A 15702-nucleotide genomic window follows, 5' to 3' on the forward strand; every position below is an offset into this window, starting at 1 on the left:
TTGGGTTTGATTCCCAGTACTCACAAAAATAAAACAGAAAAAACCTGCTCTCAATCTACATCTGCCTTTCTGTGGTGTCGCCAAGTTGTGTGTATTGATGAGCATACTTTAGGCATTTGATTTATAACCTAAACATCTAAGATACGCACAGGACACGTGGGCCTCAGGTGTGTGAGGAGTGGGCCTGGTTGTACTTCTTTTCTGAGCCCAGAACAGTGCCCAAGTTTTGACACAGCAGGTAACCAAGAAGCCGCTGTGTGTGATAAGGTCTCACTTCTGGCACCAGCTGCCCTCAGGTCCTGCCCATGGTCCTAAATTCTGTCAGATCCCAAAATGAATGGAAAAACACAAGCAAGTCGGAGGCAGACTACTTAAAAGGGGATTTTATTTACTCCTTTGGAGCAGCGTGCTAACGCCCGACTCCTCTCCAGGACATGACAATTCCGCAAAACTCCTGTTCCCTTCGGAACCAAGACCACCTGACACTAAAAACACATTGGAAACATTGACTCTTTCCCTTTTTTTTCCTTTTTTTTTGATACAAAATGATACAAACGACAATACAAAATATTTGTGCTGTTGACGATTACAAAAAAGTCAGAACATCTGTCTCACCGCAGGATGCTCAGCTGCAGTGTGAACACGTCATACTCTGGTACCTTTCCCAAAACAACCACAGTCATGCGGGCTGCTACACATTTGTCCATTTTCAAAAATAAACATGCAACAAAATAAACCATAATGAAAAAAAGGAGAGGAAGAAAAAAGCAAGATGCGTTCCAGGTGTATACGGAGGTGGTTTCCACCGGCCGGCTGGTGGGGCAGAGCCGGCTCGGTACCGTACCTGGCTCTCTGTGCAGGGTGATTCTATCTTGAGTTTTTGGTTTTGCCTTTCAGCTTGGGTGGAAGTGGGAACTTCCCCTCCCCGTTTACCTTAGAGAGCACAGAGGTGTCACTCTCAATGGACCATGTCCTCACTCTGGGGAGATTGATGTATCTCTGAGGGCCTGACAACTGGCCATTACTCAGACACTTTGGTGGCAGGAGGCCCAGCATTTTGGATGGGCTGAAAGACATGAGAGAGAAAAGCTGCTGGCTGGGAGTCAGGTGTGATGAGGCTGATCGTGCACAGGTGTTCTTCCAAGCCGCTCAGCAGTGCAGGTTTCTCCCTAGAGGAACTAAACCACATCCTCGTACTACACAGAGCTGGCCACCAGCCTCGTTTGGCTGGGCCCTGACCACAGACGCGTCGTATCTACAAGCTACGGGAGGGAAACATTTGACACTGACTGTATGCTTCGCTAATGCTAACTTTGTTGGCCTTGGAACAGAGTTCCAACATGAGTCTGGGGATGCGTGGACCCTATCTTTCTCTAGCCCCAGGGGCTAATTGGGGGTGTTGAGTGAAAGGGGTAAGCTGTCCTGCTCTTAGGGAACCCCATGGATGTTCTTTCAGGGACCTGGCAGTGACAGAGGCCTGTGCAGGGGGGGGGGGGGGGAGGGTAGGAGGGAGGTGGAGGTAGATGACATTCCTCCAGAGCTGATAGATTTGGTCCCTCCCATCCCAGGGCTCCAAGAAAGCCTTGGGACTTCAGGGGAGTCCATGACACCATGTCACATGCACACTTCTCGGTCATATGCACACTTCCAATAGAGCATTCGCGGTCCTTGGGTTTCCCAAAATCAAACCCAGAAAATTCTCATTCCCCCAGCCCTGACCCATAGTCATCCTACCAGACCAGTGGCCATGCCAAGCTCAGCACTACCCTCTCTGGCTGCCGAGCAATTTGCATAGGAGAGCTTATCTCCCCACCCCGCCCCCTCCCCACCCCTGGCCTTCCATTAGCTCTGTTGGCCTGGCTGGCTGTAGGGAAGATGATTCCCAGGAAGCTGCAGAGGCCCCTGTCCATCCTACCTCCTAGGGCAGCCATAGGAGCAGTGAGAATGGACACAGCTGAACGTATGGCCAGCTCAGGTCTAGGAGTTCAGAGTGGGGACAGGTTTGGGTTGGGAAAGAACCCTGACATCCAATGGGTCATACCCATAAGTTCAGCACCTATGAGTTCACTCTGGTGCATCCAAAGCAGTCTGGAGAAGGGGGTGAACCTAGCCATAGTATAAAGCCAGAGGCCATGAGGAACCATGACTTAGCTGGGTGCATGCTATCTCCTGGGTACCCGCAGCCCTTTCAAAGTCATCCTGGCCCCTAGTAGTAGGTATAGGCTGGGGATCCGGGAGGAACTTATTTTTCATCAATGCTGGGACTTCTGTTGTCTCCCAAAGGAGATCCAGACACCAAGCTACCAGTGCTCTCAGCTTCTTTCTTGGGGAGCCAAGAAGCTGACCGCATAGGGTGCCCCTCCAGTGCGGCCTTTCTGCCCCATCCCAGGGCTCCTTTGGGCCCAGACATGTGAATGTCCTAGGCCTGTTTTCCCCTCTGGTGAAAAAGGCAGCTTTGCCATGTCTCACAGTCCTTGTCTGTAGCCTATTCTCTGTTCTACAGACATGGTCACCCTGCCCAGCCTGCCCTGCGTCAAGCTACCCACGGAAAGTGCAATGCCAGATCCAGAGAACAATGGAAATGTGGGTCCAAGCCAGAGCATCTGTGGTCACATGGGCACAGTAAGAGAACCTCTCACCGGCCACTTAGAATAGGTCCTGACATCTATAGCAGTTCTTGGCACCAGGCAGGAGCTTGGGCTAAATGGGCCCAAGGAGGCCCAGCAGCTGCCACCATCTGACAGGCTCTACTCTCTGTTGTCTGCACAGCCTGGGGAGTGTGTTGAGAGCATTTGGGGGTTCCCGTTGAGGGGCGTTGTGATTGCTGTGCCTTCACCGGGATCCCTTGTGAAGGGTATTGCCAGGGTTTGGCAGGATGCTGTGGCTTCTGGACAACACGCTGTCCTGGACCAAAGCCGTTTGGTGGTACTGGGGGTGACAGCTGGTCCAGAGTAGCTTTCTGGTGGACAGGGCAGTGGCCAAATGCAGGGGCGAGGACCAACTGGGGTGGCCCCTCGGCATCGCACCCACCCCTGCTATTTACAGTATCTCGGTGGGCAGGACATGAGTTCAGGTGAAAGCCAAGTCCACACAGAAGTCTCTGCTGATGGGGTTGGGCTAGCCCAGTGCTTCTTGGCACCGGAAAATCTGGTCCTCACTTAGCAGCCTTGGAGAGCCCAAAGGGCCCAGGAGACACTGACCGGGCATGACAAAAGCTGTGGCCATCTAGACCCCATACTATTTTTGCAAATAAGCCATCCCCCCCCCTTTTTCTTAATAAAAGACTTTTTTAAAAAAGACATATTCTCTCCCACTCCTTGTGTGTTGCCTCCAGAGGAGACCAGATGGGGTCAGGGCTGTGGGCAGGGTGGGCAGAGTTGGGGCCTTGGGCTGTCTCCTCTTTCAGTCACTCCTGAGTTAGGGAATCTGTCATGTGTACCAAAAGGCACTTTTGTTTTTTTTTTTATTTTAACAGTGCTTTTGTTGTAAGAAATTCAAGTTAGGGCTGTGCCTCTGGCTCTCCCTTTGCGGTACGTGGCTACTGAGATGCCGCAGTGGTGGTGGGCGCCTGGTGGCCTATGTTCGTACTGCACAGTTCCACTTGGGGGATGGCAGTGGGGAGGGGCCTCTTGACACCAGGACAAATCCAGTGCCTTGGCTCAGTCCCGCTGCTTGGCCTCGAGTGTCCTCATGTTGGCGGGAGGGGTGAGGTTGGCTAGTCCTCCTCGCCACCCCCATACATGTCCGCCAGCTTCTTGAACCGGGGCCCCCAGTCATTCAAGTAGTCATAATCTTGATCCCCGGAGCTGGAGGAGTTCAGGGAACTGACGGAGCCTGCGGTAGAACCACTGCCCTCATAGTCGAAGACTAGCAGAGAGTCATAGGGGGGTGCCGTGGGGTCATTGTCAGCAGCTCGAAGTCCCTGGAGATCATAGAGATGAGGGGTTAGGGTGGAGTGTGTGCTGTCAGCCGTGGGAGGAGGGCAGGATCTTGCATACAGTAGGTACTCAGTAATTGTTGCATATGTTTGTCTGCAGGGTGTTTCCAAGGACCAAACAATGTGTGTGCATGAGAGCACAGGGCTTAGAGATGGCTCTGTGGTAAAGAGCACTTGCCGCTCATGCAGTACCTGCACGGCAGCTCACAACCATCTCTAACCCCAGTTCTAGGGGACTCGCTCCATCTTCTGACCTTGTGTATACACACGGTGCACAGACATACGCAGGGGAAGCACCATACACATAAAATAAAATATATAAATCTGAGAAAAAAGGGCACGGAGTGTAGGGCCAGGAAGCTCAGAGCCACTGGCAGCATCAAGAATGAGGTGGGCGGGGGCTGGAGAGATGGCTCAGTGGTTAAGAGCATTGCCTGCTCTTCCAAAGATCCTGAGTTCAATTCCCAGCAACTACATGGTGGCTCACAACCATCTGTAATGAGGTCTGGTGCCTTCTTCTGGCCTGCAGACATACACACAGACAGAATATTGTATGCATAATAAATAAATTTAAAAGAAAAAAACCCAAAAACTTAAAAATGAGGTGGGTACTGACTGGGCCGTGTGTAGTGTTAGGGTTGGAACATGGTTAGGTGTAGGGTTGGGCAGAGTTGGGTTAGAGTTAGGGTTGTGGTATGGGTCGGGTGAGATGATGAGTTTATTCAGCTCAGGGGGTTCAGATGACTGAGTCACCATGTTCAATTCTCTGCAGAGCTGGGGATTGAACCTAGAGCCTTGTGCTCTGAGGCCAGGACTCTACCCCTTGAGCCTGTCCCTCAGCCTTCACACTCTTAATTCTTTTTCTCCTCATGATCTTTTTCTTCGCTTTTTATTATTTACTTTTTATTCCCCCCCATCCTTTCCTTCTTCAGTTGGGAGTTTTATTTTTCATTCATTCTTTCTCATTCTCCATTGCGTACTGAACGCTTTGCCTGTTCTCCCAAGTGCACTTTCCCCCACCTCTGCCCTGGGAAGAGAATGTGATTCTCATAGCCTGTGTCTTTACTCTCTGTAATTTCTTCTGAGTGACCTGACAATGGGCTGTGGACTGTAGGTTGGAGGTTGGTGGAGTCTGCTTTGTAGGGTCTAAACATCTTGTTGCTCATGGTATTGTCTGAGTGTCAGTGGCTATGTGGTCTGAATGTAATCGGCTCCCATAGGCTCCTAGGGAGTGGCACCATTAGGAGGTGTGTCTTTGTTGGAGTAGGTGTGGCCTTGTTAGAGGAAGTGTGTCACGGTGGGGGCGGGCTTGGAGGTTTCCTATGCTCAGGATCCACCCAGTGTCTCAGTTGACTTCCTATGTCTCAGTTTCCCCTCCAGTATCATGTCTGCCTGCATGCCTCCATGCTCCCCACCATGATGATAATGGACTGAACCTCTGAAATGAGCCGCCCCAATTAAACTCTTTACAAGAGTTACTGTGGTCATGGTGTCTCTTCACAGCAATAAAAACCCTAAGAAATGGCTTTCAGGTAACTTCAGACCTTGGTGATATCTCCTCCTATGAATGTTCTGAGGAAACTTCTGGATGTTTGCTGACTGACAACCTGGGTTATCATGTAAGAGAATCTGCCACTGGCAGAAGTATAAGTGTTGCTGACCCAACTTCAAATACAATGAGTCTTGAGGACCTGGTAGTAAAGCTACAACCCACCCACTCCCACTTGCTTGCTAGTGGTTAGGCGGGGTCACAGATGGGACCCCAGGGAAGCTGCTCTCCTTGTTTCTTTTTGCTTTACTGCAGAAGAAGGTGGACAGAGGTGTTATCCAGGGACACGTTTGGTTGAACAACAACATTTCCTGACAGAAAAGTAATTTGCTTTCCAGAAGTATAGTAACAGTTTTTCTAGATTCTCCTCTCCCAGTGTTACTGCTCCTAAGGATGGCTGGCTTTAAGAGGTCATCTGACATGTTGAAGCTCAATGTTTCTTGGTTACTCCTAGCAGTGGCTAACCACGTGCCCCAAAAGGGAACTTCTCATTCTCTTCCCCGCAATCCCTTTCTGCCCTACAGCTGCTCCAGCCTGAAAGTAGATGGCAAGTTCCCTGGTTAATTGAGCCAGAGATCTCCCGCTGCAGATCCAGCCACCACCTGCCAAAGCTCTGCTGTCAGACAGCCATTTGTTTCCCTTTCAAAATCTTTGTAAGAGATGGGGTGGTGTGACATGCAGCCTGAGCCTTTCCTGGCTCAATTTTAAGAGACCAAGCTTCTCTAAGGTGTGGAGGTCTTGCTAGGTCTTTAATACAGCCGAAAGCTGAAGGCAGGAAGGGCTCTGTGGGGTGCGTGGACTCCCACCTTTGTGTTGTGATGGGGACGGGTTAGAGATGGTTGAGGAGAGACATGCAGGTCAGTTTTCTTGGGTACCAGGGTTCTGGTGTGGGTGGGAAGGCTATTCCCAGCTGCACTGGCTCTGTGTGTTCAAAAGCTGTTTTGCTGCTTTGCTGTTTCTCCTGAGACTAGGCCTTCCTTCTGTTACTGCAGGCAAAGGGGCCTAAATGGTCCCAATTCCCCCTAGTAACTGGGAACCTTAGGCCTCCTCAGAGGCACCTCAGTCACACAGCAGGAGGCCTGGCCACCTCTGGCCCTGTAGAGCTCTGAGTGTAGGATTTCCTTTGAAAGGGGACTCCTTGCTCAGGTCCTCCCAAGGTTCATACCTCATTGATGAAGTCTCCGATGTCGCCTGGGTGGGGCACCACAGGCCTGACTGGGTACTGGGGCTCGGCACCTACTGGCCGCTCGTCCACCCGCCGCACACCAGGGGCCTTGCTCAGCACATGTTCCATGGCTTCCGGTTGTTGTAGCTGGCTGAGGTCATAGTCCTGGGGATGGAGGCCAAGTGAGTCAGGGGAACTGGAGTGCGGGGAGGTAATAGGCAGGGCAACCTTTTCAGTTTTGTCACCTGCCCAGAGGGTGCCACTGTACCAGTCTCCAAGCACCCCCCCAGGTCTGTCCCTTCCACGCAATCCACTTCTTATCTTGCCATGGAGTCTATGTCTGCCAGCGGCCTTGCCAAGGCCAGGAACTCCCTCCTGGCAGGTGACCTTTCCCGCCTGCAGCTCAGCAGCCTAGCACTGCCACCTTGAGCTGATGGGAAAGGGCTGGGTCCTCCTTGCAGCTACTAGCTAGCTCTGTGAAGATCACCCACTCTGGTCAGAGAGCCCCCCACTGGGAGTATCCAGGAGGTGGGTGTTGGCGTCCCCAGAAGGCTCTGGCCTGTTTTCTCCAGGACAGCAATGGGGAGGTGGTTGGAGAGGGAGGAGCATGGGAGGAGGATGCTGATAGAGTCTGCATAGTCTGCCCAGGTCCCAGCACACACACGGGAGAGACTGTAGCAGGGAGGCTGAGACCTGGGGCTCACCTGGTCCTCCTCGCCGCCTCCTTCCTCGTCGTACTTTAGGATGTTGTCACGCACATCGTCCTCAGGGTCGATGAGCAGCTGCTTTGTGTGTCGTTCCTTTTCCCTCCGCTTCATCCACACAACGAACAACAGGACCATGGCTATGAGAAGAGGGGCTGCATTGTGAGCACTGTATGCATACGTGGGCGTGTCTGCGCATATATGTCCCTCGCCCAGCCCCACCCGGGGGCTGTTTCTGATCCCACCTAAGGAAGACACCACACTGTCTTGGTGAAAGGCCTTGGAACCAGATGCCATTAGAGGGACCCCTAGATCTGGACTGGAAGAGATGGAGTGGTCATGTTGTGGTTCATTCTGGTCTAAGCTGGGGTCCTTATGTTTGGTCTTCAGTCCTTTCCCATACATGGTGGAGACCCTTTAGCTCAGTGTGATTAGGAGAGGGGATGTTGGCCCTCTGTCACGGCTGCTATTGTGGTCTCTGTGCTACTGTGGACCAGGTCAGCTGTCCAGGGGGGAAGATGGCACCCCAGGGTCATTTCTGAGCATCCTTCTTGTTCCCCATAGCCCTGAATCCTGTTCAGAGAGCCACGGGAAGACAAGGGCTGGAGTTGGGATATTGACAGACAGGGACTGTCATTCCCACCGTGTCCATTTGAGAGTGGCCTGCAGATACTGGAGGCCCAGGAGGGGGCCAGCCTGGGGGTTCAGGGGCCTTTGGGAGGCAGAGTCCAAAGATGGACCAGATGTGGGCAGGCTGGCCCTCCGTCTGGGCTAGAGTGACGAGGTGGGAGATCCTGCTTTCGTAGCCCGTGTGGACAGTGTTGCTGGACTTCAGGAATAGATAGGAAGCTGCTGAGTGAAGTCGCTGTAGAGAGGCTTGGATCTCATTCCGCCCTGGCTGTCTGTGGGACAGGGTGCCTGCGCCCAGGAAGCCCACGCCCACAAAGCCAGCACTCACTTAGCAGGATCACGATGCAGATGAGGATAGCCACGATGGCGCCCGTGCCCAGGCCGGCTGCAGCCACGGCACCGATGGTGGTGCAGTCACCATTCTCATCACATGGGCACACCTTGACTTTTATGATGGACGTGTTGGACAGGGGAGGGTTTCCAGAGTCCGTGACAATGATGGGGACGTCGTAGACCCCTGCCTCCAGGTACAGAATGCGCAAACTGAGCTGGGCGTAGTCACCTGGAGTGAGGAACAGCAACGCTGAGCCAATGGTTGGCTCTCCTTCCCAAGGAAGACTTCTGTAGGTAGTCACCGAGTAGCACGAAAATCTCTCTCACACATACACATATGCATGCACATACATCATGCACTCATATGTACACACAGCACATGCACACATTCACAGGTACACACTGGCCACACCAGATAATGAGGTCACCCTGTCCTAGGGGTAACAGCAAGGGGTACCTCCTAAGAGGGTGCTTCCAGTCCACCCACAGTGACTGCCAGCATGGTCCAAGCTAGGCTCTGTCTAAAAAACAGCCAGGTACTAGGAAGAAATGAATGGGTTTGTGGTGGGGATGGGAGTGCACAGGGCCATATCCCCAGCTTTGTGTGTGAACTCTCTGGGAGGGCGGGGGCTGTTCCCCATCTGTGTGGTTCACACCTCCTTGGTGATGGATCCTGGGCCACATCCTAGATCCCGGCTCTGCCTGGCCAGGGCTCTGTGGGTGGGCTCACCGTTTAGGCGGGTGATGGTCCAGTTCTTCCTCACTGTGGTGGGGATGAAGGGCAGCTCAAAGACGTAGGGGCCGATGTTGGGGTCCATGTCGGCATCGGCCGCAGTGATGTTGATGGCGTTGAGGCCTGGCCTCTCGCAGATCTGTGCCTCCTTGGGCAGCAGCTGTGGTGCATTGTCGTTGATGTCAATGAGGTAGATCTGCAGGGTCCCAGTGCCACTGGCTGGGGGGATCCCTGTAGGACAGAGGACAGACAGATGTGTGAAGGCCCCAGCAAGACACACACCTATACACTGACGGGAATTCCTTCTCCACCTTGTAACCTGCTGTTGAAAAGGACCAGGTACTCTTCTCTGAACAAGGGCTGGGTGCTCACCAAGGGCTGTCTGTATGGCCAATTAATTTTTTTTTTGAGATTTATTTTTTGTTTGTTTGTTTTCTGTGTTCCTGTTGCCTGCATGTATGTCTCGGAATCACATCTGTGCATTGTTCACAGAACCAGAAGAGGGTGTTGGATCTCTTGGAACTAGAGTAACAGATGGTTGTGAGTTTCCATGTGGGTGCTGGGAATTGAACCTGGGTCCTCTGAAAGAGCAGCCAGTCACTCTTAACCATTGAGCCATCTCTCCAGTGCCTCTACAGTCAACTTTGTGGATGGCAAGGACTGTGGGACCTGGGGACAGCCAGTCGGGTTAGGTTGGAGTTTCTCTGGCTGTCATTTGCTATGGGAACAGCTTTGGCAGGATTTCTGGACAGAGAGGACGCTGGGAAGAAAAAGGCAGAAACACCAGGAGATGCAGAACAAGTAGGATGGGCACTATGGAAGATGAGGTAATAAAGACACGAGGTGGAAAGTAAATGAATAAAAATTAACATTAAATTATAAGAGCTAGTTAAAAACAAGCCTAAGCTACGACCAAGCTCTCATAATTAATAGTAAGTCTCTATGTCATTTTTTGTAAGCTGGTCACCCAAAGAAAAATCTGTCTACAAATGGCATCCAACATGGGGCTCGAATATCTAAACACAGGGCCGGAGAAAGCTAAGAAAATCTCTGGACAAGTAGCCAGATGTGGTTTTCTAGTCTTGCAGTCTGTCAGGCGGGCTGGAGCCAGCCTCCAGCGCGGTGTGGCGGTGCCATGCATTAAGCTAAGCTGTGCCGGTGGCTGACATGCCACAGCAGTTTAAAGATTAGTCTCACATAATCAGACACAATGCCCATGTTACCAAGAGGTGGGCTGGGCGGTTTTTGGTTGTTCGGTGGGTTATAGATGTTTGTCATCACTTAGGGGAGTTGGTTACAAGTTGTTACTGGTCATGTCAGTATCTAAACAAAGGATATTAGATTCAGGGATCTCTTTCTGAAATGAAAACGGGGGGGGGCATAGTATAGAAATGATGGGATAAAGAGGTGGATTATTGAGTCTACTTTTGAACAACTACTAGTCTCAAATATTTTACATTGGTATGGATTTTTGTATATTGATACAAATTTAAGGTTATTGTTACACTGCATGTATCTTTCTACTCCTAAGGTATTGCACCTATGCAGCTCATTTGAGAAGGTTATGTAAGGTTTTAGTTTTTGAAAGCTATTTAGGATATTAAAGAAACATAGGTTGACAGTCATCTATAACAATCAAATTTATAGTCATGTTAGGTATGTTTTCAAGTTCAAACAGAGGGATGTTTTGAATAGATAGATGGTCTTCAAATACTTCAGAGACTTACAGAATATGGCATTTAAGCTGTGTTAATAACATAAGGCTTTTCATGACAATGAGATATGTCTGCTCCTGGTAGCACCAAGAAGATGATGGGCATCAAAGAAACTCCATACAGAGTTCGCTTTCTTTGTGGCAAAAGTTAGACACTGGACAAAGAAGTTGCCCTTGTATTGACTGCTGGCAGTATGGTATAGTGTCATTTCAATTGTATTTTAATAAATAAAATTTGCCTGAATATCACAGAGTAAAACAGACCCACTGGTCAGCCTTACAGACCAGGCAGTGGTAACACACACCTTTAATCCCAGTAGCCAAACTAGTTTGCCATAGAAACTGGGTGGTGCATGCCTTTAATCCCAGCCCTAGAGAGGATTATAAGATGGGGGGAGACAGCTCTCAGACTCAGTCTCATTCTGAGATTTCTGGAGAGAGGATCGCCATTTCAGACTGATGTCGAGGTAAGAGCCAGTGTCTGGCTGCTTTGATTTTCAGATCTTCAGGTTGAACCCCAATATCTGTCCTGAGCTTTTATTAATTGTGCTTCAGTATGATGCCAAAATTGGACAAGCAAGATACAAAAGAAAGCAACTGCTGAACTTTGCCAAGACACGTAAGGCAGTCCTTCAAAAATCCCTACTTCACAGAAAGGTCTGTCAGATATTCTAGGCCTGTAGAATATCTGTGTTATCCCCAGTGTTACAGAGGAACCTTGGGCCCAGGCAGCCAACTGTTTCTGTTATTTCTCTTAGTTTTGGAAGTTGCTTGCTCTGCACTTCCTGCTTACCCAGGTAATATTATATCCTCAGGTCTTCAGTGGGGTTGAAGACTAGATGGTTATAGTTAGTTTTCCTTAGATTTGATAGAAAGTAAATTAGGTAGAAAACTTCAGACTCATAAAAATAGGATAGATAATGGGGTATTTTCTCTAAATTTGCCAAAATCAAATGGACTAGACTTTGTGAATGTAATTATTAATTGATAATTGTTCTTATTGTATATAGTTTCATTTGTTAATGTTAATACCTTTCCTTTCTCTTTAGACAATACCTGATAATTGTTCTCATTGTATTTAGTTTTACTATGTTAGAGTTAAGACCGTTTCTTTTTATTTAGACAAAAAGGGGAAATGTTGTAGAATAATCTTTTTGTACGCTGTGAAGATGTGTCACTCTGATTGGTTTAATAAAAAGCTGGACAGCCAGTAGTTAGTCAGGATTTCCAGGCAGAGAGGATGCTGGGAAGAAGGTGGAGATGCCAGGAGACACAGAGCAAGCAGGAAGGGCACTATGGAGATGAGGTAATAAAGCCGCGAGGCAGAAAGTAAATAAGTAGAAATGGGTTAAGTTAAGTTATCGAGCTAGTTAGAAACAGGCATAAGCTAAGGCTGAGCTTTCATAATTAGTATAAGTCTCCATGTCTTTTTTTTTTTTTTTTTTTTTTTTGGTGAGCTGGTAGCCCAAAGAAAAATCCATCTACAAGAACCTGCACTGACTTCCTCAGCATGAAACATCATCCTTCTGTTCCATTTCTCAGCTCTTTCTCTGTGCTGCCTGCCCAAGTGCCTGTCCAGCGTCTGTCCAGTGCCTCCAGTGCCTGCCCAGCGTCTGTCCAGCATCTATCCAGTGCCTGTCTAGTGCCTGCCCAGTGTCTGTCCAGTGCCTGCCCAGTGTCTGTCCAGTGCCTGTCCAGTGCCTGCCCAGCGTCTGTCCAGTGCCTGCCCAGCATACGTCTGTCCAGTGCCTGCCCAGTGCCCTCCCTTGCTCCCAGGGCTCTCAGCCCTGCTCTGACTCAGCGTCACAGGTCTAGGGTGGACACAGGCCTTCTTGCCTTTCCTGGGTAGGATGCCAGCTAACAGTGTGGAGAACGGCAGATCTGTTGTCATCACTCAGGTATAGGTGGGAAAGCTGAGAAGCTAGGGCAGCCATCCGCCATTGCATTCCCAGGTTCCTGACTACCCTGATGACTAGCCATGAATGAAGGACCGTGGGAACACGGTGTGGAAGCATGGTCAAATGGGTAAGCAGGTTCTTAGGCGGGGTAACTGAACTTTGGGCGATGGAAGGGAGCAGGATGAGGGCAGCATTGACGGACAAAGTTGCCAGTTCATGGGTGCCTGCACAGACTTCCCTCTGGGTGCCGCTGGCCCCCCTCACCACCACCCCAGGACATGGGTCACAGCGGGACACACCATTGTCAGCAGCCAGGAAGGTGGCCTCGTAGACATTGTTCTTGGTGTAGAGTGACTCTCGGTCCAGGACCGCGGCCGTGGTGATCTGCCCATTGGATGTGTTGATGTGCAGCCAGTTGGCAGGATCGGACAGCTTTGAGTACCTATGGGCAGGAAGCCAGAGGCAGTTGAGGGCCCCAGTGCCCTTCGTCCGGACAGCCCTGCATGCATCCTAGGGTCACAGCCTCAGCATCCTGGATCATAGCACAGTGGCGTTGCTGTTCCCTCAGAGGGCCTGGAGGTCCCTCCCACAGGGGAGGACAGGCCACAACAGAGCCTGTGTCCCTGTGGTGGGTGGTCTCAGCTTCCAGAGGGCTCTCGGAGGCTGTGTTCTCATCATCTGCATTTTACAGGGGGGGTATTCTGAGGGATAGAGAAGGTAAGTGGCTTGCTCAAGTGAAGTTATGGCCTGCCCTGAGTCCAGAGCTCCTGTCTCCCCTGTTAGCCTGGACATGGTGGCAGTGCCTTCCTGGGGTGGGTTGCTCCTAGACTAAGCCAGTGTCTCAGGTCTAGACATGGCATCCATTGTCCTTCCTCTCTCTGCTGGGATTTCTGGTTTTCAGGCTTCTTAGGGCATTGTGGGACTCCTTTGTGTAGCACAGAGAACTGGGCCCCACTGTGAGGGTCAGACAAGGCCAGGTCACGTTGAAGACTCACCTCACAGCTTGCTGCATGAACCGGTCAGGGTCCACCGCGGAAAAAGTGGTGAGCGCAGTGCCGGTGGGCACACCCTCTTCCAGGCGGATCAGCTTGTGGTTGGAGGGAAAGTAGGGGGCCTCATTGACATCAGTGACAGAGATGGTCACCCCTGCTGTGGACTGGAAAGACATCTGGATCCCACTGGCCAGGGGCGCCTGGTTGGACACCATTACGGTCAGCATGAAGGCGCGATTCAGCTCGTAGTCCACTGCCTGGAAGAAGGGACAGGTGAACCCGGACTTCCTGAGTGGGCGTGGGGCTGGCTATCCACACTGCCCAGTCTTGTTGTCCCTCAACATCAGACTCTTGTTTCTGGCTTATTTTGGGTTCTGGCCAATACGAGGAGAGGAGGGTTGGGATGAAACTCTAGCCAGCGGCCCCATGCCTTAATGAGGCAGAGGCTGGCTTCTGGGGCATGGGCCTTGGCTTCCCAAGTGTTGGGATTACAGGTGTGTATCTCCATGCCTGACTGACTTCATGACTTCTCAGTAACAATTCCTCAATTACTGTGTGGGCTTGCAGGGACAGATGTGCTGAGGGTCTTGAGAGTCACTGCAGCCGCAGGAAGCTCAGCAAATACGAGGGCCGAGAGTAATGGTGGCCAAAGGTTGGCTTTGGTTTTAGGGCGAGTAAGATGGGTCGGTGAGTAAAGGTATCTGCTGCCACGTCTGATGATGAGTGTGCCTGGCAGAACCCACACGGCTGGAGGAGAGAACCAACTCCTGCAGGTTGTCCTCTGACCGCCTCATGCATGAGCAGCACACGTATCTCCCTGACCCCACACTGTTTCTGCTGGGCACAGCTACATGCCTGAAACCCTGCATTCAGGAGGCCGAGACAGGAAGACTGCAAACTTGAGGTCGGTCGGAAGACGTAGGGAGAAGGTCTCAGAACCTCACAGTTCCCAGCCAAGCAGCAGCGTTTAACCCTTTACTCATGTAGCGTTTCCTTGTATTCGTTACTAATTTTGTGTCCCCAGTTGGAGACTTAACGTAATCTGAATGCAGTTCTGGGGTTAGACGTAAAATGTCTGTGCCTGGGTTAGAGTCCAACAGCAGGGCCAGTTCCCTCCAGAGACTCCCACCTCATGTTTCCACTTTGGAGAGGGTGTGTGGGGTCTAGTACCTCTCCAGAGCCAGCTGTGGCTTCCTGCCTCCACCGGCTCTGCCTCTCCCTTCTCTCTCTGTGATGGTGTTAGGTCACCTCGACACGAGCTGGAGTCCTTTTAGGAGACCTCAGCTGCAAAAACGCAGCCGCTAAGCTGGCTTGTGCTACATTTTCCTGATGGGCGAATCATGGGGGAGGACCCAGCTCTCGGTGGGTGGGGTGGGGCCACCCCTGAGCAGGTGCTGTAAGAAAGTTGCTGAGCGAGCTACGGGGGACAAGCCAGGAAGCAGCTCTCCTCCACGGCCTCCACATCAGCTCCTGTCTCCAGGTTCCTGTTCTGACTTCCCTCCGTGACAGATCTGCTTGGGACATGTAAACTGAAGTAACTTCCCTCCCCAAGTTACTTTCGGTCATGGTGTTTACCACTGCAACAGAACCTCAACTAAGACACTCTCTGACTTTTCTGCTCCCTCTCTTAAAGACCTCTGAGGTTGCACTGGGCTGACCCAGAGACTCTCAACCCTGTCACACCTACAGAGACCCTGCTGCCAGCTGGGACAGTCACAGGTTCTAGAAACAGGCACTGGGTCCTGGGGCATGGCTAGGCCTGTGCTTCTGCTTCCTTAGACCCAGGTATTGCTGGTGAAGTCAGCTGTACACGTGGGAATGGGCTGGTCCCTCGCTTGCCCTATCTCTGCCCAGTTTGTACTGTGTTGCTGGACACTGTACAGGTGCACTTACAGGGCCTGTGGCTACAGGGTCCCTGGACTGAACCCCTCTCTTGAAAGATCTCACAGGGGTGTTTAGGCCAGAAATAGTGAGCTTCCCCAGGCCTAGTCTTGGCTCCTGGGGACCCTTAGACCCCAGGTGCCACCACGCTCCCAAAGCTGGTATT

General features: G+C 51.2%; 1 protein-coding gene across 2 annotated transcripts in view; it reads right to left on the minus strand.

Annotated features, from left to right (window-relative positions):
- Nucleotides 1-383: 383 nt before the first annotated feature.
- Nucleotides 384-15702, minus strand: part of Cdh4 (cadherin 4) — a 478608-nt gene continuing 463289 nt past the window's right edge. The window contains exons 10-16 of one of the 2 annotated variants that reach the window (XM_041641804.1): nucleotides 13659-13912; nucleotides 12963-13105; nucleotides 9049-9282; nucleotides 8314-8547; nucleotides 7356-7495; nucleotides 6652-6816; nucleotides 384-1066 (exon numbers count right to left, since the gene is read on the minus strand). In XM_041641804.1, the coding sequence (XP_041497738.1) occupies nucleotides 1022-1066; nucleotides 6652-6816; nucleotides 7356-7495; nucleotides 8314-8547; nucleotides 9049-9282; nucleotides 12963-13105; nucleotides 13659-13912 (1215 nt within the window). In that variant the 3' untranslated portion in view covers nucleotides 384-1021. Of the gene's footprint in view, nucleotides 3923-6651; nucleotides 6817-7355; nucleotides 7496-8313; nucleotides 8548-9048; nucleotides 9283-12962; nucleotides 13106-13658; nucleotides 13913-15702 lie in introns of both variants that reach the window. The other variant, XM_041641803.1, reaches the window with a different exon arrangement.

This window comes from Microtus oregoni, unplaced genomic scaffold, assembly GCF_018167655.1.
Source record: "Microtus oregoni isolate MIOR12 unplaced genomic scaffold, Mior012 000071F_ref0000514, whole genome shotgun sequence".
Taxonomy (NCBI): Eukaryota; Metazoa; Chordata; class Mammalia; order Rodentia; family Cricetidae; genus Microtus; species Microtus oregoni.